The 22,803-nt window shown below is 50.2% G+C and overlaps 1 protein-coding gene and 1 pseudogene across 1 annotated transcript in view; one reads left to right on the top strand and one right to left on the bottom strand.

Moving 5' to 3' along the window:
• Positions 1-22,803, bottom strand: part of CSMD2 (CUB and Sushi multiple domains 2) — a 489,398-nt gene that overhangs the window by 432,275 nt on the left and 34,320 nt on the right. Inside the window, exon 2 of the mRNA XM_049094020.1 lies at positions 1,875-2,091. Within this exon, the coding sequence (XP_048949977.1) occupies positions 1,875-2,091 (217 nt within the window). The remainder of the gene's footprint in view (positions 1-1,874; positions 2,092-22,803) is intronic.
• Positions 14,739-15,822, top strand: LOC112642213 (annexin A2-like; annotated as a pseudogene).

The following is a 22,803-nucleotide window of genomic DNA, read 5'->3' as shown; positions in this document are numbered from 1 at the left end:
AAACCTGGGCGAGCAAGCACACGCAGGACGTGACACCGACTCCCAAGGACCAGGAGTGCGTGCCCCCCAGCCCCGAGGGAGCCGCGTTCCGGGAAGAGCAATTCCGCTCCGCCCGCCCCCTGCCCTGCCGGCTGCCCCGGGGTCATCTGCCCTCCCGGGGTCCCCCAGGCAGCGAGCTTGCGGGGCCGGCTGCTGGCACCGCCTGAAGGGATCAGCCCGGGACGGATGGAGAGCCCGCCGGGGTCCCTGAGACAAGGTGCCCGCCCAGGAGCCTCCTCCCCAAACATGGCTGCTGGGCCCCCCTCTGGCCGGAGCTGCCCCCCGCCTCCAGCGGCTGCTCTGCAGCCCACGAGCCCCGCACCTGGGTGTCAGCAGGGCCCGCGCCACGGCCACTCGGGGGCAAGGAGAGCTGCGGCCCTGTGGCTGCCACGCCCAGCCAGGCACCCCGTGGGCCCCGAAACCTGCCACGCCACCCAACGCCCAAGTGTCCGCAGGCACCCACAGAAGGCGTCACCCGCGCTCAGTGCCCGCCGGTGGGCCTGCTCCCTCGCAGCCTGGCCCGGGCCCCAGTCTCCGCTTTCCCGCCCTTGGGTCGCATAGCACCTATGGCTCCCCCTTAGCAGCGAGGACAGTGGCTTTGCTGGCTTGTGGCCGCGTCCCCTGTGCCCAGGCCGGTGTCCCTGATGCATCTACACAGCGGAGAAGTGAAGAGCCCCCGGGGCCTGCCCCTGCCCCTGCTCCCAGGTCCCCGAGGACCTGCCGTGTGCCACACCCACGGGATGCTCGGCAGGACGGGTAAGCCCAGCCTCGGCCGGAGCAGCACATGGGGCGGCCTCAGCCCTGCAGCGCCCCAGAGGCCCGGGGGCGGGAGAGAAGGGAGCCAGCTGGCCGTGCGGCCCTATGCTGCTGTCGGGGACTCCGCTGGGGACTGTGCACCCGGAGGGCACAGAGCCTCGAGCCAAAGCAGCTGCCAGGGCCCGGCTGGTCACCGTCCCACGCAGCAGCCCCGGCTCCCAGCTCAGCTGCTAAGCCTCCAGCCCTCTGCTTCCCCGCGGAGCCCGAAGCCCGGCGGCCGGAGCAGGACAGGGCTGGCCACGGAGCAGGGTGGCCACCAGGTCCACAGCCCCAGGAGAGCCGGGACCGGGGCCTGCACAGGCCGCAGCCTCCCTGCCTGTCTCCCTCCCTGATGTGAACTCTCCCCCTCGGGAGACTGCTGGGGGGCGGAGGTGGGGGGGCGCTCTCCAGAGTTTTCTCTTCCAATTACCAGAATGGGGTTTGTGACCGTGGGAAGCTTGCCCCAAACTCCCTTTTAAGAGAGAAAGACAAAGAGAGCATGTGCACGTGCAGGTGTGCACACACAAGTCAGCTTGAGACTCTGACTCTGAGCACAGGGCCTGACAGGTAGGCTTGACCTCACGACCCCGAGGTCATGACCTGGGCCGAGGTCAAGAGCCCTACACCTATCTGAGCCACCCCAGTGCCCTGGCCACACTCCCAGTTCTACGCCCACTGCCAAGGCCATGCCCGTGCAAGGCCAATGCCAGCGAATGGTTTTCAAGTCCAGGAGGTAAGACATGGTCTATCCACTGGGTTCAAGGGGAGGAAACAGATTTCTGTGTGTGCAAAGAGTGCATACCCACAGATGCACACGCACACACACAAATGCATGCAAAGCCAGCTTTCAGAGACTTGAGTCTCTCCACGACCCTTGTGCCCTCCAGGTCACCTCCCCAAGTACGCTGCCCATCCGTCCAGCCCACTGGCTGCTCCCAAGCCGGAGAAGGGGTTTGGAAACTTCGAGAAAGCAAGGGAAAGGGGGAGAGCCCTGGGAGCAGAGCTGTGTGTTGGCCGAGCTCGCAGGGGGCAGGTGGTACCTGGTCCGCAGGTTCTCCGGCCGCGGCGGCCCGTCAAACACCGACAGGACGTCGAAGTCCTCCTCCAGCGCGAAGGCCTGGAACACGAGCTGGACCCGGTGCTGCTCCTCCGCCGCGATGGTCCACGTGCAGTTGGCGTAGTTGGGGTAGCCCGACGGGAAGCCCGGGCTCTCCACCGTGCCGTTGGGGCCCCGCAGCTGGAACGTGCAGTTCTGGCCTGGGCGACAGGAGGGGGCAGGTCAGCCGGGTCGCGGGCCGGAAGCGTCCGCGCGGGACCCCGAGGCCCCGATCCCCCAGGAGCCCCGCTGCACCCAGGGCGGGGGCAGGCGGCTGACACAGGAGCAGGGGAGGCGGGAGCGGGGAGCAGAGAGCTGGGAGCCGGGAGCCAGGCCCTGCAACGCGCACCTGCGACAGCTGAGCGCATGTCCTTGGGCTCCTCCCCAGCCAGGTGCTCCTCCCCCCGCCAGGTGCTCCTCCCCCACCCTGGGCTCCGCCCCCTGCCAGGTGCTCCTCCCCCCCGCCTCGTGCTCTTACCCCCTTCGGTCCCCCACGGTCCCCCACGGTCCCCCACGGCCCCCACAGCCCCCCCACACCCCCACGGCTCCCCCACCCCCGAATGGCGCAGGGCAGGCGGGCGTCTCTCGGAGCTGCAGCCTCGGGCTGCTGCGGCCCCTGCCTCCACCTCCCAGCCCGCCCGCCGACCTCCCCGCCCCGCCGCGACGTCGCCCTCGCTGCCCGGCCTCCCTACCCCCGCCCTTGCAACACGCAGCCAAGGGCATCTTTTCCGAACAGAAATTGATGGGGTCTCATCCCCTTCTCCGCTTACACCGAGCCTTCCATGGCTCCTCACGCGGATCAATCAGGAAAAATCTCGGGTGGGCCCGGCAGGGTGTCCGGCAGGGTCTCCGCGTGGTCTGCCCTGCGTGACCTCTTGGTCCCAGGGGCCACTAGCCTTCCCTCATCCTTGGTACCAGCCGCGCCATCGTCCTGCGGCCACAGGCCCTTTGCATAGGCTCTTCTCTTTTCCTAGAACACCCTCCCCTACCTTCTGGGCACATTGATCTTTCAGATCTCAGCTCAGCGTCTCCCCTTGACCAGCTGAACGGCCCTATTCCCTGTTTTCATGACACCATAAGCTCCCCTTGAGAGCACGTATCATAGAAGCACATTTCCATGCTTCCACGGGATGATTTCACAAGCATCTATCTTCTTGCCAGGCTGCCAGTTCCGGGAAAGGCCAGACCGTATGTGGGTTTTCCCATCTCTGAATCCACACCTCAAATCCAAGATCCCGCACCTGGTACATTCTTAATAATTCAATACAGACTTCTAGTTAGTGAGGTTTGGTTAGACGCCCTTCAAAGAGCGTTATACACACCGAGTTGTTCAAACCTCACAAACTGCCCTTGAGGATAGAGACGATTAATATCATCTGCATTTTACAGATGAAAAACTAAGAAATTAAGGAGGGGAGCCCAAACCACACAGTTACTCCTTACTGGCAGTGGGATTCCCCCCTGAGCAGCCCCTCCGCCCCCCAGTCCTGCCTCGCAATTCTGATGCTGATAAATGGCCTCAACCTAGTTTTTTTTTTTTTTTTTAAGCCTATTTAGGGATTAACTGACAAAGGACAGTTAATCTCTGAAATGACTTTACTGTTGAGAACTCTCTTAACACAAAGTACCCCATTAAAGGAGAAAAAAGTTAAAGTCTTCTGAAATAAGTGCTAAATGGGCATTTCCTAACTTAGACATGTAACCTTGATTAAAATAAGCATTTGGAGCTAGGAAAAAGATCTTACCATGACACGGCATCATTTTAGGACAATCACCTACATCCTACTTATGGCAAAACACCTGGTTAAGATCAGGAATGGGACCTCATCTGTGAGGTTTCATGACTTATTGGAAGAGCTAACTCATGCAACACACACACACAGCAAAATAAAAAAAAAAGCAAGAAAAAACATGGTTTGCAAATGATATTTTTATATACCCCAAACCCAAAGAAATCAATTATAAAGCTATTAGTACTAATATAAAAAAAAACAACAACGCCTCTGTAAAGTAGCCAAATGCAAAATAAGTTTACAAAATCAATAACATTTCCATATGCCAGGGACAGATAAAAATACAAAGAAAAAAGTCTCCTTTATGATAACTGCAAACTGCATATAATACGCAGAAATGAACTCGGTAAGGAATGAGCAGGTGCTGGATGGAAAGACCTAGAGAGGGGTTTCAGAAAACTGAATAATTGAAGAGACATAGCGTCATCCTGAGCAGGAAGACGAACTACTGAAAGGTTAATTTAGAACATTAACCTTTTGAAAAGTTAATTTATAAGCTTAATGCAATTCTGATCAAAAGCCCAATGACCTGTTTTAAGTTGGTAAAATGATACCTAAGTTTAACTGGAAAAATAGATGGTCATGGACAATGGATATTTTGGGAAAAGGTAGCGAATGCGGGTCCTCCTCCTGCAGGGGAGTCACCGGAACGGCCAAATGATGCTTGTGACACCAGCGGGGCGGTGGTCTAAGCGCCAACGGGCTGAATATGGAACAGTATCGAGACGGCCTTAATACATGGAAAACGCACATGAAAATGGAAATGCGTACAGGACAACATTAAAAAAAAAAAACCAATGAGAAAAGAAAAAGCATATTTTGCACGGTCACCGAATTAACTGGGAAAAGAACTGCTACCTCCTCAACTCACACCATTTACTAAAATAAACTCCAGATGGAGAGAAGTTAAAACAAATTCAAGCCAAAAAATAATTAGAAAAAAATATAGGCAGATACATATCTGACTGGTTTTTCTGAGCAGAAAAGCTGTGGGAAATATGACAAGTAGGTAGTTTTATGCAAAATGTATGCGTTATGTCAAAAATAGAAACAGAAGGGGCGCCTGGGTGTGAGCTCAGCCGGTTGAGTGTCTGCCTCCAGCTCCGGTCATGATCCCAGGGCCTGAGCCCCACATCGGGTTCCTGCTTAGCGGAAGCCTGCTTCTCCGTCTCCCTCTTCCCCTCACCCCACTCATGCTCGCTCTGTCTCTCAAATAAATAAGATCTTAAAAAACAAAAACAAAAACAAAAAAACAAAAAAGAAAGGGATACAAAAGTGTTTGGCACAAAAGCAATACCCTTAATATACAAAGAACCATTGCAAATCAATAGGAAATCAACAAGCCCTGTAATTGAAAAATCATACAGGCTCATGAACAAATTAGTTTATAAGAAGACACAAGCAGCCCAGAAACCAGAAAAATATTCAGCCGCAAGAATGATAAAGCAAAACTTCAAAGGAGGCCCCCGATTCAGTTCCCTAACCTTCCCCTCACTGGCACAGGCACCAGACCTACTCATGTTTCTAAAAATCTGGTGATTTTAAGGCGTGATTCATTGCATTGTGTCATTCATTCACTCGTTACACATTCATTCGTTCATTCCTCCCTCTAGGTTGGACGCAGTGATGGGCCACGGGGCCCGGACCCTGGGGCGGACGTGAGGAACCCAGCAGTGTGCGCTCACCGCAGCTGAAGGACACGGTCCACAGGCCCGCGCCTTGGTGGCCTTTGTGGCCTGGATGACCCACGAGGCGACACTGGCTACCGTGCCCAGCACCCCGGCTGCTGCCTGGGCTCAGAGCCGGGAGAGGAGAGAGGGGCTCCTCGCAGAGGGACCGCAACGGTGACAGGGGAGGGACAGGGGCACCTCAGACCCGCTACAGGAGGCTCCCGGGCCAGGCCCCTCAGTTGCCGTCTACACGGTCCCTCTGTAAGCAGGGCCCTGAGAGCAGGGAAGCCTCCCCGGCCTCTGCGCGTCCCCAGCACTTAGAATCCAGTAAGTCGGAGGTCCCTGGGCGGCTCAGCAGTTTGGCAGTTTGGCGCCTGCCTTTGGCCCAGGGCGTGACCCCGGGGTCCCGGATCAAGTCCCGCGTCGGCCTCCCTGCATGGAGCCTGCTTCTCCCTCTGCCTGTGTCTCTGCCTCTCTCTGTGTGTCTCTCATGAATAAATAAATAAAACCTTTGCAAAAAAAAAAAAAGAATCCAGTAAATTGGGGCCGAGTGGACACATGAACCCCAACAGAGGGCAGGCAGGTAGCAGGAGGCCGTATTGCAGCAAGGGAAGGCAGCTGCGCGGCTGAGAGGCGGAAACCGTTATGCTTTAAATAATAATCCAGCCACTTGGCTTGTTGAATTTGGAAAATACAGGCAAACATTAAAAAAAAAAAAAAGAGGAAACTTTATAACCTTACTTTCCTTCCAGAGGCAACTGTGATTTTTTTTCTACATTTTTCCATACATATTTCACACTGTGGAGCTAAGACTGTATATATAACTGCGTGTGGTCTTTCTTCAGTAAATTATTCTCATCCTGGGGCCCCGGGGGGCTCAGTGGTTGAGCGTCTGCCTCCAGCTCAGGGTGTGACCCCAGGGTCCCAGGATCGAGTCCCGCATCGGGCTCCCCGCAGGGAGCCTGCTTCTCCCTCTGCCTGTGTCTCTGCCTCTCTCTCTGTGTCTTATGAATAAATAAATAAAATCTTTTTTTTTAATTATTCTAGTCTTAAATTACAAAAGGCAAGGCGCATTTGTAATCCACGTAGACCTGCAGAAACCCACGTGCGAACATTGATCTCCCAGGTGTCCTCCCTCCACCCAACCCGAAGTGACCAGGCGGGGACGGGTCCCTCTCCGACGTCCTCCACCCCCCTCGCAAACAAATGGACACATTCTGGGAGAATTTTTACTATTTTGCTTAAAAACGAAATCCTACTTTAGCTCATTTCTCTGCGAATGCTTTCTCACTTAACGACACATCAGAGACGCCTTCGGGGTCGGTAGATACATAAAACTGAACTTATTTTTTTATATACAGGTCTAATAGTCCCCGGCACGGCTGTATCTCAGTTTACCCAACCACTGCCCCGCCGCCCGCAGTCCAGGTTGCTTCTCGGTTTCCTTTTGCAACGATTCGGTAAACATTATGCCACGAGCTTCTCCCCCAAGATAGTCAATCTGTTCGGAAACAGCATTTTAAAGGGATGCACGACGTTCCGGTCCAGGGTTAAACCAGATTTACTCAACTGTTCTCCCACCATCAGACATTTCAATCGTTTCTGGAATTTTCTTTTTTCAGTTTTTACATCACACCTGGACGCTCAGTGAGGTCTGGTGACAGATTGAATGCTGCTCCGCGCGGTGGAAAACACTGCCCCGTGGCCAGAGTCCCAGAGGGATGCTCGGCTTGCAGGAGCGCACCCAGCTTTGGGTTGGAGGCTGGGGCGGGAATGGTCCATACGGGCTGGCTGACCCGGGTGGGGGACACTGTGGACGCGGACAGCCTGGAAGCCTGACTCACCAGGAAGTCTCCCTGAAACCATATGTGTGTGAGTGAGCTGAGGAAGTCATAACCCAGAGCAGCAAATAGAGCGGGAGTCCCTGCCGGACGGGCTAAATGTCCTTTCGTGCCTCTAAGATGCTGAATGTCTTCCTGTTTTTCACTTCTTTTTGTATTTTTATTATTTCTTTATTTTTATTGTTCTTAAATGTGCCTCCAAGATGCTGAATGTCTTCCTGATCGTCACTTCTTTTTGTATTTTTATTATTTCTTTATTTTTATTTTTATTGTTTTTAAATGTCCGTTCAAGATGCTGAATGTCTTCCTGATCTTCACTTCTTTTTGTATTTTTATTATTTATTTTTATTTTTATTGTTGTTAAATGTGCTTCCAAGATGCTGAATGTCTTCCTGATCTTCACTTCTTTTTGTATTTTTATTATTTCATTTTTATTTTTATTGCTTTAAATTTTTCATGTATTATTATTATTATGTTATTATTATTTTATTCTTACTTTTATTGTTTTCTTAATTCCAGTGGAGGCAACACGCATGCTCTATTACTTTCAGCCATGGGCTCTCGTGATCCGACGATCCTGCGGGTTACTCAGGGCTCATCACGGGACGTGCACTCTTGAGCCCCTTCACCTATCTCCCCCATCCTATCAGTTTGCTCTCTGCATTTCAGAATCTTCTGTTTTATTTTGTTTCTTAAATTGCACAGATGGGTCAAATCACATGGCGTTCGTCTTTCCCTGACTTATTTCACGTAGCACAGCACACGCTGGCGCCATCCAAGTTGTCGCAAACGGCCAGATGCCATCCTTTTCCATGGCTGAGTCATAGCCCAGGGTCATGTGCCCCAGCAGCTCTTCTCAACCCATCGTCCACCCACGGACACACGCTCAGGCCGCTTCCGACTCTCAGTTACCGTAAGTAACGCCGCAAGGGATGTAGAGGTCCTCAAGTCGTCTATAGTGACTGTTTTTGTAGTCTCCGTTCTTGGCTCCTGATGACCAACCTACTGCCCTGTAGGCGGGAATGCTGCTGTGGACTCCGTTGGATGGCACCTGGCATTTCCTTCTCTGTGCACAGGATGCGCTGCCCCCACCCACCCATCCCTCTCTCCCATCAGCCTGGTGACCAGACATGGCCAAGACTCATTTGGGGCTCAAGAACAATCCTGGAGAATTAAACACTTTGGGTTGTTGCTCATGCATCTGTTTTTGGACAGTTTCCCTATGACAGACTTCCAGAAGTACAGGTTACTGGCTCAAAGGGTATGAACATTTGTGATGCTTGGGCTCTGGATCTTGCAAATACTTTCTGGAAAGCACTCCAATTCCATTCTCAACAGCTGTGTCCATGAAGGCCTATCTAGAGCCATCTTCACTCGCATTGTGTGTCCTCTTATTGGAGGCTTTTTCCCTCCTTGACAGGTGCAAAAAGAAAAAGCTATCTTTTTTTTTTTTTAAGATTTTATTTATTTATTCATGAGAGACACACAGAGAGGCAGAGACACAGGCAGATGGAGAAGCAGGCTCCACGCAGGGAGCCTGACACGGGACTTGATCCCGGGACTCCAGGATCACGCCCTGGGCTGAAGGCGGCGCTAAACTGCTGAGCCACCCAGGAATCCCCAAGAAAAGCTATCTTGTTTTATTTCACATCTCTTTAGAACTTCGATTCTAAACATTTTTTTTTTCAACTTTCTCTAATAATTTTAGATCCTCCCTCTGGGAACGATCCGATGAAATCTTCGGCTAATTTTCCACAGTCGTGTTTATTTTTTCTTATTGATTTACAAATTTATGTCCTCTAGGCATCACATGTGCTACGTATACATTTGTAGCCATTGTGGCCTTTTAATTTTATGATGTTTAACATAGAGACGTTCCTAAGTTTTATGTACGTAAATCTTCCGTTAAGTTCCCACGATTTCCTTACCAATTTGTACTAACTCTTCATAGAATCTGGATTTTACTCTTTTGTCATGTTTATTGCAAATATTGTTGTCTACCTGGCTGTGTGCTTCCTGCTTTGTTTAGGGTTTTTTTTTGTGTGTGTGTGTAGATTAAAATGTCCAGTTTTGCAAGCAGTACCATTCACCTGTCTTTTTCTTGGTGATATTTTTTAGAAAGACCTCTCTACCGAAGACCGGCTGGCTTCTCATCTCTGCCAACAACATAAAAGCTAAAGTCCTTGCCCTTGAAAGCTCTACCTGAATGGATGCTGCACAGCCTCTTGACCTCCTGCCCTGTCCCTTGTCCCCTCATTTTCACGGTCAGCCATGCTGACCCCCGGCCGTTCCTTGAGCCCATCATACGCCCACCCTGGGACCCTTCATTCCAGAAACATCTTTCCTCAAGACCCATATGACCCACTCCCTCACTTCCTTCAGCTCTGGAGTCAAATATCGGCTTCTCAGAGACCACGCTACATAAAATCCAGGCCCCTCTGCTTTCACACTGGGGGCCCCAGGTTCCTGCTTTTTTTTTTTTTTTCTCCGTAGCATTCAGCACCCACTGCTATGGACTCTCCTGCTCACTTTCCTCCCTTTCCCATTAGAATGCCGTCTCCGTGAGAACAGAGGTGCTATTTTGTTCTCTGCTCTATCTCCAGCTCCCAGACCTATACTGGCACATGGCAGATGCTCCCGGAAGAGCTGCTGGTTGAATGAATGAATTCATAAATATCAATTGCCCACGCAACTCCGTGCTCGGGATGCTCGCTCTCCAGTTCCTTCACCCAGCTGGCTACAGGTGCTTCAAGATTCCTTCCGGCCTCCAAGCTACCGTCTTGGAACCCTCGTGACAATGGCATGGATGTCCCCCCTACCTGCCAGCCGCCCACTGGGAATATCCTTGCTTTCCCCAATGATGCCCTGACGTTTGCGTGGCTTCCCCATCAGTAGCCTCCTTGAGAGCCTATTCATATTTTTATCTCCACCACCTCGAGGGTTCAGTCCTTGCCCACTGTGGACACTCAGTACCTACTATGGGGATGAATGCATGCATGACCGAAATGAATTAATCATTTTATAATATTCAGACGATACCTTCCAATTTTATTTATCTGTGTAGTTAGGGTTTATTGGGGAGGTGGCTTCGGAAAAGGTTAAAAGCGTGGGTTTGGGAAGCAAAACCCTTGGGAGCAAATTTCTGTACTTTTTGGGCACTTCATGTAAACCCTTTAAACCTTAGTTTGGACATCTTTAAAATTAACACCCACTTCAAGGATGGCTGTATAGATTAATGTACCGGTACCTGCTAATTGCTAAATGCTCAGACGGTACCTGGCACAGGACATGTGGTCAATAAATACCAGCTAATCTTTCCATAAAGATTCGTGCTTTTCTTCATATAGGTCCCAGTCACATCTTGTTAAGGTTGTTCCCAGACATTTTAAGCACTTTTTCTTGCTCTAGTGAATAACATTTTTCCCATGATTTTATTTTTCTAGCTGTTTTTACAGATATACAGAGAACCTATTGATTTTTATATATTCATCTCGCATCCAACTGGGTTTCTGAACTCTTATTAATTCCAAAGATTTCTCAGTTGATTCCCTTGGGTGTTTTAGGTACACAGTCATGTTGTCTACAAATAATGATAATTTTGAGGAGATAACTCTTTTGAGAAGTTTGGCAGGAAAATTCAATTCAATTCTGCAAATATTTATTGACTGATAAGGTCAATTTTGGACAAATTTAGTTGGAGAAGCCAGTGGGAAATCCAGATGGAAATGGCCAGAAGGCAATTAAGGCTATAGACTGGAATTTTGGGAGTGCACTCTGGGCCGAGCTACCGATTCATCGAAGCCATGTAATTAATGAAAGCCCCCCAAGAGGAAACGCAGAGGGAAGCCGCAGATGTGGCGCGGGCCATCACGTCCACCGGATGCGACTCGCCTGCCACGCGGAGCCACCTGTGCACCTCAGGTCTATAGCGGGACTATGGCCCAGCTGTGGGCATGCCTTCTGGCACGGGGCCCTTGCCTGGACGGGTGGCGGGGGGCGAGGGACCGAACCGAACAGTATCTCTGGCCCTTCAGGAGCGGGGCAGAGACCACGCCAGGGACCCCTGTCTTCGCCCCCTCTCCCCTACACACCCAGCTTTGCTCCACAAACACCCCCAGGCCCTCACAGGCTTGCCCTGGAATGCCCTTCCCCTGCCTCCTACCCGCACCCCCTTCCCCGCCTTACTCCCTGCTCACGACTCAGTTCACAGAGCACCTCCTTTGAGGAGTCTTCCCTGGTTTCCTGGGCAGTTTCTGCCTCCCCTCCTCCCTCCCTCCTTCTCCCCCTCCCTCTCTCCATCTGTCCTTTCCTCCTTCCCTCTCTCTCCGCCCCTCTGTCACTCCCTCCCTCCCTCCATCTGTCCTTGCCTCTTTTCCTCCCTCTCTCCAACCACCATCCACCAAATTCCAGGTCTTCTCTCTTCCCTCCCGATCTGTACCTTGCAGCCGAACAAAAGCAGCCTCTACTCTTGCTTAAACTCCTCCCATGGCTCCACTGGATAAAGCCCTTAATCCTCAATATGGTGCACGAGATGCTGCTTCCCTGCATGAGCCGGGCCCTGTTCCTCTCTTCACCTTCTGCAGCTCTTTCCCTTCAATGATGCTCCGGTCACAGCCAGACTACATTCCGCTCCTTTGCTCACTCTAAGTCCCCAAACTTGCCACCCACCCCCCCCCCCCCCCCCCGATTGAAGCATCCTTTCCCCATCCTCTGGTCTGGCCAACTCCTATTCATCTTTTAGGTCACAGGTCAAAATTCACCACCTCCCGGAGACCTTACGGATCACGGCATTGAGGCGACGCACCCCCACCCCAACACGCAACCCAACACACACCCTGCTTCTCCACTGTCACACGTGCATACGCATCCCCGAGGGGTGTGGACTCCACGGGGTAGAGACCATGTCCCATCACATTCACACCCATCCCCAGCACCCAGGACACTGCGCAGACAACAGGGGCCCAGCAGAGGTGCGCACGCGTCCTACCGAATGGCAGACCCAGAGCGCCTCCAGGGCCATGCCTCTGTCTGTAATACCAGGGCCCGGCACCCGGTGGGCATCGCAGATGAGCCTTAGGGGCTGGACAAGAGAATTAGCACACGTGTTTCTCATGAAGTTGTACGCTGATTTTTTTTTCTTTTCTTCCTAGTGGTCTTAACACTCAGAGAAACTCCCATTAATGGCGTGATGTCTAGGCCGGGGTTTCTCAGTCTTGGCACTACTGGCATTTGGGGCAGAATAATTCTGTCCTCTGCAAGTGGCATGTTCAGCAGCATCCCTGGCCTTACCCCCTGAATGCCAAGTAGCACATCCCAGTTGTAACAACCAAACATACCTCCAGACATTGTCCAGGGTCCACTAGGAGGGGAAGATCACCCCGAGTAGAGAGCCACTGACCTAATTCTTTGCCAGCTTGGAGCTACTACCAAAAGCTACAAATACTCTCTAGAACAAGATACACAAGATGCTAACCTCCCATCTTTTTCATTCATTTCGAAGGAGTCACAAACCTCCCATACCAGAGGTTCTTCATCCTTATTGTGCGATGACCCTCTCTGGAGGCCTGATGAAGCCTTCGTGAATGATGTTTTCCGTGAAATAAATGTTTTAAATAAAGCAAAGCATATAGAATTACGAAGGGAACCAATTATGCTGAAATACAGTTTTCAAAACATTTTGAAAATTTGTCATCTGGTAATACAGGCACTCCCCTATTAATGCATTATTAATAAGATCTAGCAGTGGGCCTGATGAAATACTGCAGCTCAAAGCATCAGTGCTATTTCTGGATGGCTACAACAACCATATTTTCAGGTAATGAAAATACCTGTGATCTTACCCGTGACAAATTCACACACATTGCCACTACTTTGTTGCCTATATTCATCATTGGTAGAAATGCCAAGTATCGGCCAGAAATTAGTGAAAGTAAAGGCGCAATTTTCTCCCAACCGTGTTAGGAAGCCCCTAGATTCTATCAAGAACCCCGGAGATCCAACTGAATTCAATCTTTCATTCAGCAAATCTGGGGAAGTTTACCTAGTTTCAGCCTGTATGCGTATGGGGGTGGGAAGCCGGGAGGGATGCAGTGTGTATAATGTGTCCCGAAGGAGCTCAGAGTGGGAAGTGGAGTTAGACACACACGGCCCAGCTTACTAACTGTCCGGGGACACCGAACAGTTAGTTGGGTCCCCAGGGGCACAGCAGAGACCACATACAAACAAGCCCAGAAGGACTGGTGCTTCCGTGAGGGTCCAAGAAGGAAACCAACATCTATTCACACGCTTCACTGACATTATCTCCCTAACATTTGCAATGAGCTTCTGACGTCAGGCTATTGCATCCTGCCCCTACCACTTTACATGTGACGAGACTGAAGCTCACGGAGGTTTAAGAGCACACTCAAGCTCAAGAAGGTAGCAGTGGAAGAGGTAGGAGTCAAATCCAGGTTTTCAGGACAGCAAAGCTCAAGCTGCAAGGATCCCACATGCCGCCGGGAGACACAGCTCCTGAGCTGCGGTCCTGTTTCCACTCTGCACCCAGTGCTGGGGGGGCACAGCCTGGGATTTATTGAAAAGAGCTTAGCACAGTTGCCGTGCCTTGGGGACATGCAAACAGAACAGGATCTCCCTCCTCTCAAGCTGGGGATGCATCCAGCAAAGGTATAAAACAATGCCCGGCAGACGGGGTTAGGCAGCGAGCCTGCCCCTGTACCACATCCAACTGTTCTGGGGGAGTAATCCCATGCCGCTCAGCTTCCTAATTCTACCTCCAGGCTCTCTGATTCTCCTGGACATGCTTAACACGGAAGCCACCACTGTGTTCCAAATATGATTTTCCTTGCCTGGCGATACACAGGCAGCTCATTTGTCATCATTTTGAGCCAACACCAGCCAGGGGTTGTTTATTGTGTTGACGGGGAATCCTGGACCAACAGAGGGATCTCTGCATTGCTGATGGCAGAGTCTCTCACTCACAAGGTTGTGCTCCATCCCTGGATCAGCACGGAGAGGAGGGGCCAGGAGCATCTGGGGACAGGCACCTTTGCCAGGTTGGTCCCACTCCTGGCCGGGTCTTTCGGAGAAAATACAGAGCTGGCATTGAGTTCTCCTCAGCTGAGAAGACACCTGAGCTGTGGCTTTGACTCAGAGGTGGTGGCTGAGCACAGGGGCTGACACACAAAAACTCAGGTCTTAGCAAATGCTCGATTCATTCATTTAAAAAAAGCATTGAGGGGCATCTGGGTGGCTGCATCAGGTTAGCATCCAAATCTTGATTTTGGCTCAGGCCATGATCTTGGGTCATGAGATTGAGCCCCATATCGGGCTCTGTGCTCAGTGGGGAGTCTGCTTGAGAGTCTCTCCCTCTCTCTCTCTCTCTCCCCCCCTCTGCCCTTGCCCGTTTGTGCACTCTCTCTCTCTAAAACAAATAAATAAACCTTTTAAAAAATGGTATTGAGCCCACCCAGGGCAGCCAGCTCTATTCTATAACCAGGAACGCTCACAGCTATTGGCGCCCGGCCCGGCTTCTTTCAAAATGTCTACTGTTCACAAAATTCTCTGCAAGCTCAGCTTGGAGGGCAATCACTCCAAGACCCCAAGTGAGAAAAAAAACAAAAACAAAAAAAACGCAAGTGCATAAGGGCTGGTCAAAGCATACACCAATTCTGATGCTGAGTGTGATGCTCCGAACATTGAAACGGTCATCAACACCAAAGGTGTAGATGAGGTCGTCACTGTCAACCTTTCGACCAACTGTAGCAATGAACAGAGACAGGATATTGCCTCTGTCTACCAGAAAAGGATGAAAAGGGAACCTGCAGCAGCCCTGAAGTCAGCCTTGTCCAGCCCCCTGGAGACTGTGATTTGGGGCCTATTGAAAACACCTGCTCAGTATGAGGCTCTTGAACTGAAAGCCTCCACGAAGGGCCAGGGGACTGAGGAGGACTCCCTCACTGAGGTCATCTGCTCAAGGACCAACCGAGAGCTTCAGGAAATGAACAGTCTACAAGGAAATGTCCAAGACTAGTCTGGAGGAGGACGTCATTTCGGACACACCTGGCAACTTCCGCAGGCTGAAGGTTGCCCTTGCAAAGGGTTAAAAAGCAGAGGGTGGCTCGCTCATCGATTATGAATTGATTGACCAAGATGCCTGGGATCTCCATGACGCTGGAGTGAAGAGGAAAGGAACTGATGGGTCCCTGTGGCTCAGCATCATGACAGAGAAGAGTGTGCGTCACCTCCAGAAAGCACTCAGAAAGTACAAGGGCGACAGCCTTATGACATGCTGGAGAGCACCAGGAAGGAGGGAAAAGGAGAAGATCTGGAAAATGCTTTCCCGAACCTGGCCCAGTGCCTTCAGAACAAGCCCCTGTATTTTGCCGACCTACTGTACGACTCCATGAAGGGCAAGGGGACTTGTGATAAAGTCCTGATTAGAATCCTGGTCTCAAAAAAAAAAAAAAAAAAAAAAGAATCCTGGTCTCTTGCAGTGAAGTGGACATGTTGAAAATTAGGTCTGAATTCAAGACAAGTACAAGTCCCTGTACCACGACATCCAGCACGACAGGAGGGGCGGGGACGCCTGAAGCCCACCGTGGCATGAGCACCCACAAGGGTGCCCCTTTGTTTCCAGCTAACGGTCCTAGAAAATAGCTTGAGACTTAGCCCCACGGTGCTCGTCCCTGCCAAGGATGGTGGTAGCATAGCCCCCTCCCCATCCTTATTTTGGTTGCCAAGCATTGCCTGCCTCTCATGTCTAGTCTCTCCTTTTAGCCAAAGAAATGAACACTCTAAGGAGCTGGAAGTGAAATCTATGATGTGAAACACTTTGCTTCTTGTGTACTATGTCATAAACAGATGAATAAACTGAATTTTTACTTAAAAAAAATAGTATTGAGCACCCGCAGTATCCCAGGCATCATCCCAGGCATCATCCCTGGCCTCCTGGAGCTCAGTCTAATAAGAATAGATTATTACATATTCCTCCTGTGCCAAGCACTTTCTTATGTATTTTGCAGCTAATAAACTCCATTCCATCCCCGCAACTATAATGGATAGGTATATCATGATGCCCATTTTTATAGACAAGGAAACTGAGGCCCAGGAAGGTTAAGTCACCTGCCCAAGGTGAGACAGTTGATAAATGGTAGAAACAGGATTCAACTCCAGGCAAGCTGGTCCCAATATCTGCCTTCTTACCCACTTCTCCACATAGGGGTGGATGGATTGGGGGGTGGGGGGATTAAGAGTGCGCCTAGATGCTTATTTTCCTGAACCGATCAGTCACACTTCTTTCCGGAGCACACTCTCGGGCAAAGAACCTTGCCTTTGGGCGGCCTTCACTCAAGTGTCAATCACCCCAGCTCCGACTCCGAACTTTCTGCTTCGATGCCCGTCCTTCTAAGCCTGAGCTCAGTCATCAGGAGGGAGACCGCGTGAGGACTTCTGTGCACACTGGACTTCACAAAAGAAGGAAAAAAAGTAACCTGGGAAACAAGTGACTTGTCAAAAGCCTGTGAGGCCAAGCGTATGTCTGTGTCCCTCTCCCCCACCAAAGCGCCTCCTGATGGCAAGTACCACGTCCGATTTGCTATTAAATCCCCAACACAGGAGTTGGCATTTCATAGACACGCAGCTAATATTTATTGAGTAAACAGTTTAATATGTCCAGTTGTCATCTGTGCCTTTTTTTCGTCTGTTTCTCTACTCATTAAAAGCTCCTGGCAGTTGTTTTATTATATGCACCCGTAGAGGAACTAGCCTCATCCCCGAGGGACACAGGCAACTTCAAGCCCTTTGCCCTTCTGTGACTCATAGATGAAAATTAATGTAAAAGGGTAGGTGGGGGATTTAATATGGTGCCGTGGAAAGAATCACAGAGCTTGTTTTGCTGCTTCCTAGCAAGGGACATGGTCCAGTCCTTTAGTCATATAGGCCCCTGTCCCCCCGACTTAAAATGAGCCTCCCAAGGCCACCTTCCCATAGACACCCTGAGTGGCCCTGAGCGGCCCTGGGTCAGGAGACCCCAGGGAATGGCCACTGTCCCCGAGCCAGAGAGCCCTGTCCATGGTCCTGGGGCAGTTGTTTCCCCGACCCTGGGCCACTGCAGATGCGCATCCAATTTCTCCCAGGATTTCGGCATCAGACGAGAAGGAAAGGGGGACTTGGTAAGATGAAGAAGCGGATGGAGAGAGGGGAGAGGGAGAGAGAGAGCTGGGGATGGGGTGAGGGCAGCAGAGGTGAGGGCAGAGAGCACTGGAGCTCCATTCAGGGTCCTGAGTGCCTAAAACAAGGTCCACCAGCCTCAGGCCAGACAGAACCAGAGGCCGCGCTAGAGACGGTTGCCCCAGGGGCCCTGGGGTGAGGGTTAGACGGGGTGGTCCCTTAGGAGTGCATCCTTGAGATGCTCCCACACTCAGTCCTCAGCAACCACAGAGGAGGAGAAGGACAGGGAGCAGACTGACGTTCTAGAGATGAGGAAGGGGGAGACCTGAGATCCAGCGTGAGACACAGAATCAGACATCCCAAGGGCCAGAGGGAGGACGTAACATATGGTCACCAGCACTTGGGTGCAGCCTCTCCCTCCTCCATAGATGGCCCACCCCCTCGTTTCCCCAGCACCTTCAGACTGGACATCTGCTGGAAATCCAAACAGCTCGCTCACACAGACTTTCACAGCAGCTCCAGGGAAAGCCCAGTACAGACTTTAAATTAGCCATTCAAAGGTCATCTGCAATTTTGTTTTGTTTTTCCCACTCTCCGGCGGATGCGCTGCTCTTTTACATGCTAAGGAAAAGAGCTTTGTGTTTTGATGCCCCCCAATTGCACATTTGAATTTTCTATGAGCTCTGCTGGTGATTTGAAAATTGTTCCTATCAAAAAGGAAAAGTCAGCCACTCTGTTCAAGTAAATTAGTGATGAGGTCCGTCCTGGCCTTGCCCAGCTCAGGATGCCAGCAAGGATTCCTTCATTCAACCAATACTCACTGTACCTCCTCCACCTGCCAGGCACAGGACAAACACAGTCTCTGCTCTTGCAGAGCTTCCCTCTCTCGCTCCTCCCTCCCCAGCCACTGCCTCCTGTCTGCTCCTCCCATAAGGGGCCATGCTCTCACCTCAGGGCCTTTGTACTTCCTTTCCCCTCTTCTCACAAACTCCTTCTCCTCTTTTAAGTCGTTGCTCCACGTTCCTTTCTCAACAAGGCCTACCTGGCGGCAGCCCATAATAAATCACAACCCTCTCTCACCTCCATCCCCAACACCACCAATCTCCCTTATGTGTTCAGTTTCCTTTCCCCCACAGCATGTATCACTCTGTAGGACCCTATGTAGTTTATTTGTGTATTTACCATCTGTTTCCTCCTGTTTGAACACTCATTTCACAAAAGCAAGGTCTCTGTTTTATTCATTGTTCCACCCCACATGCCTAGAACAGTGTCTGGCACATGGTAGGCACTCGGTAAATATTTGTTCAATGAATGAATAAACTGTAATTCAGTGTGCTCATAAATGCACAGCTCCCTAAAGACCCAGGAAGCCAAACCAGATGCTGTGGCTCTAAGAGCAGTTTGAGATGGGAGGACCCACAGAGCAACCCATGGTGGAATTACAGCCAGGGAGGGGGGTCCTGAGTGGCCATCTCCCTACCCGAATGGTCTCCTTAGGGCAGAAAACACTGCCTGCCTTCTTCACCAACACATCCTTGAGGGCCTCAAACAGGCCAGTGGAAGGAATCAACTAGCACAAGGACGAAGGAATTCCAGCCATCATTCATCTGGCACTGACTCCGTGCCCCACACAGCGCTGAGCATCTTACTCACATGATTTCTTTCAAACCTCAAAACATTCCAAAGAGGTTGGTGTTATTTTTTACCCTGTTTAACAAATGAAGTTTGAGCTCAATAACTTGCCCAAGTTCACACATATAATAATAGATGGCAAAGCTGAGGTTCAGCGGAGGTTTGTGTGACTCCTGAGACTGAGCTCTGAAAGTATATGTTCCACTGCTGCACTGGGATGAAAGGGAGGCAGGAAGACAGGGAGGGAGAGAGACACAGACAGAAGGAGGGAGGGAAGAGAGACAGGGAGGGAGAGAGGGATGGTGGGAGGAAAAGAGGGAAGGAGGAAGAAGGAAAGATGGCAGGCAGGTCACATGCCAGATGTAGCACGGAGCTCCAAAATTGCTGACTAGAGCTAAGGCGCTTTCCCCCTTGGCTGGACATGACTCCACCATAGTCCTGTCCCCACCCCAAACCCTACCTGAAGGTAACACAGAGATGGCACATCTCGTCTTAGAAGAGACTTTATTTTAATTAATTCTTTGAAAACCTTCCTCTCAATTCCTCTCCCCTCCCTCTCTCTCCCCTTCTCTCTCCCTCGCTCAACTTGAATGAACTGAGGGAAAAATGTATCTGAGTAGGTGGATAGATAATCTAAAAATTGTGTCAGGAAGTAATGGAGAAATGTACTTCCTCTTAGCATCTCTATAAAAGGAAATCATCACAGCTCTCTTGTTGCCCTTCCCCCGTACAATGCAAGCCAGCAGCATGATGAGGCTGGGCATGTGGAAGCATCTGATTCAGAACCTGCCCCAGTGACCTCAGGCCTCAGCTTAGAAAACATCCCCATGGCCGTTGCCTCAGATGCCCAGTGCTGGCCTTAGTAGCCTTTGCTCACCCTGGGCTCCTCCAATCTGGTCAGCCACAGCCTCTGCCTAATTGCCCACCTGCTGTTCCAGTGGCCTCCTTGTTCCAGCTGAGAGCCCCATCCAGAGGCACCCAGCCACTCAAAGTGCTTACCAGGGGGCTGCTCTGCAAAGTCCTGTGTATGAGAGCCCTGGGAACCCTTCAGGGCCTCCAGAAATCCTGCTCATCCTAGCTAGCTTCCTTCTCCTGAGGCCACACCAAAATGATGTCACCATGCCAAAGACTGGGACAGGAATTCCCAGGGCCATCTGCTGGGTGGCCTTAAGAAAAATCAAAAGTGTATGCTGAATGAATGAATGAGTGAATCTTCTAATAGGAGACTCTATAAAAAGGCAAGTCTAACTGGAGGCTCTCAAACCTAGTTGCTAGAGATTTTCTGGCAGGAAACATGCTGGCTTGAGGAGTAACCCAGGGCCATGGAAAGAAGAGAATTCAAGACAATTCAATGGGTATTCACTAGGGCCTTCTACAAGACAGTCTGAGCTTCCCTGACAATGCTTTTACTTAGTTGAATGGCAGCTGGCAAGCAGGTGTATAACAGGAAAGGCCAAGGAATTTATACAAAGGAGAGCAAGACAGACATTGAGGGAGTGGTGGGAGCCAGCTTCATTCTCATTGCTGCAAGCTAAGCTCTGCCCTGGCTGGGCCACCTCTTAGGTCAGATCTCTTAGCATAAACTGAAGAATCTCTTCCACTCCTGTTTCCTCCTGGGGAAACGTCCTATGTGGATTCCTAGGATCTAGATGTGCTTCCATCTCCTTGTGCTTCCCAAGAGGGAAATGTAGGCCTTACTATGTATGACACAAGAGAAACCAGAGATGTCACATCTACTGGAGTCATGGAGGTGGCACCTAGGACCTCTGACTCTTGTCAATTCCAAGGGTGCAATGGGCTCTCAAAACACATTTGTCCCTAAAATGGCTAAGAACACGTGTACACCTGAAGCACGGAGATCATGCAGCCTGCACTTGGTCAAACAAAGCAGAATAAACTTATGCTCAACTGTCACATATCCTGCTGGGCAGGAGAGAGTTTATCATGATCCTGTGAGGCCTTTACAGGCGTAAGGCCCAGGTGACCCTCACAATCCTTAAAGTCCAGCAGCTCTGGTGATAGACAGTGGGGAGGGTGCCTGGATGAGGTGCCATTAAAAAGAGGTTTGAAGAGTGACATCAGCAAGATGGCAAAATAAGAAGCCTCAGACTCTGTCCCACCATAGTCATCAACTTTGGATCATAACAATATATGATCCAAAGAGTCTTTATGAGAACTCCAGAAACCAGTTAAGAAGTCACAGTACCCCAGGCAAGCTCAAAGTCAAGAACAGTCTCAGTAAAACAGGTAAGAAAAGTCATTTCACAGCAGCCATGATAGCCTTCCTCACAAGCCGGCACAGCTTAGCATGACAGGGAAGAACAGTCCAACCAGCAACTTCTCCCTTGGGTAGGAAAGAGAAGAGTAGGGGACTGCCCAAGGACTGGTTTCTGTCTCATCTGACTCAGCATGCAAACAAGGAACCAACACACTTTGGATGCCTGGGAGCCACAGAGAACAAAAGGGAGCCCAGCACTTGCTGTAGCATCAGAGAACCTAGGTAACACAGACAGACAGACATGTGAGGGGGCAATAAATTCCAAGAACCTAAGAAAGAAAATGGTGAACCTCTTGCTAATGAAGAAACTACATGCACAAGCTCAGAGAAGACAGAGCCCTGGAAAAAGTTTGAGTGACCTCCAGGTCCAGAAGCTCCAGCCAGGTTAACTGGAAAGGTCATCCACTATATGAGGCCAGTCCATAAAAATAGGGAGGGGTGGCTGGTTTTTTTTTTTTTTCTCCAAATACATAAATCACAGAGGGGAAAAAATAGGCACATGAAGAAATAGGGAATTGCGTCCAATCAAAGGAACAAAATAAATCTCCAGAAACCAAAATTAAAGAAATGGAGAATTACTGACAAAGAATTCAAAATAATCATCTTAAAGAAGCTCAGTGCACTACAGAATAACACAGACAACGAAATGAGACCAGGAAAACAACACACGAATAAAATGAAAATATCAGCAGAGACAGAAATTATAAAAAGAATCAAACAGAAACTTTGTAACTAAAGAAATATAATAACTGAATTGAAAATTTCACTACATTGGTTTAATAGCAGTCTTGATCAAGCAAAAGAATCACTGAACTCAAAGGTCATTTGAAATCATTGAGTCAGAGGAGAAAAAAGGAAGAAAAGAAGAAAGAAAGAAAAGAAAGCCCAAGGGACTTAGAGGACATCAACAAATGGACCAACATACGCATTGTAGGATTCCCAACAGGAGAAGAGAGATAGGGGGCAGAGAGCTTACCTGAAGAAATAATGTCCAAAACCTTCCCAAATCTGTGGAAGGAAATGGACAACCAGATTCATAAAGCTCAAGAGACTACAACCAGGATGAACCCCAAACAGCTCAAACCGAGGCACATTATAATCAAACTGTCAAAAGTCAAGGCAAAGAAAAAAAACTCGTGAGAGCAAAAGAGAGAAAGCAACTTGCCACATACAACAAAGCTCTCCTAAGATTACCAGTGGATTTCTCAGCTGACCCTGTGGGCCAGAAGGAAGTGGGAAGATATATTTAAAGTGCTGAAAGGAAAATACTGCCAACCAAGAATACTACAACTAGCCAAACGGTCCTTCGGAAAAGAAGGGGAAATAAGGACCATCCCAGATAAACAAAAGCCGGAACATTTCATCACCGCTAGACCTGCCTTATTAGCACAGTTAAAGGGTGTCCTTGAGGCCGATGTGAGAGGACACTACACAGCAACACAAAAGCATATGAAAATATAAAGCTCTCTGATCAAGGTAAATACATAGAAAA

The sequence above is a fragment of the Canis lupus genome, chromosome 15, assembly GCF_003254725.2.
Source record: "Canis lupus dingo isolate Sandy chromosome 15, ASM325472v2, whole genome shotgun sequence".
Taxonomy (NCBI): Eukaryota; Metazoa; Chordata; class Mammalia; order Carnivora; family Canidae; genus Canis; species Canis lupus.
Note: the sequence above shows the minus strand (reverse complement) of the source record. Positions and strands in the feature narration are given on the sequence as shown.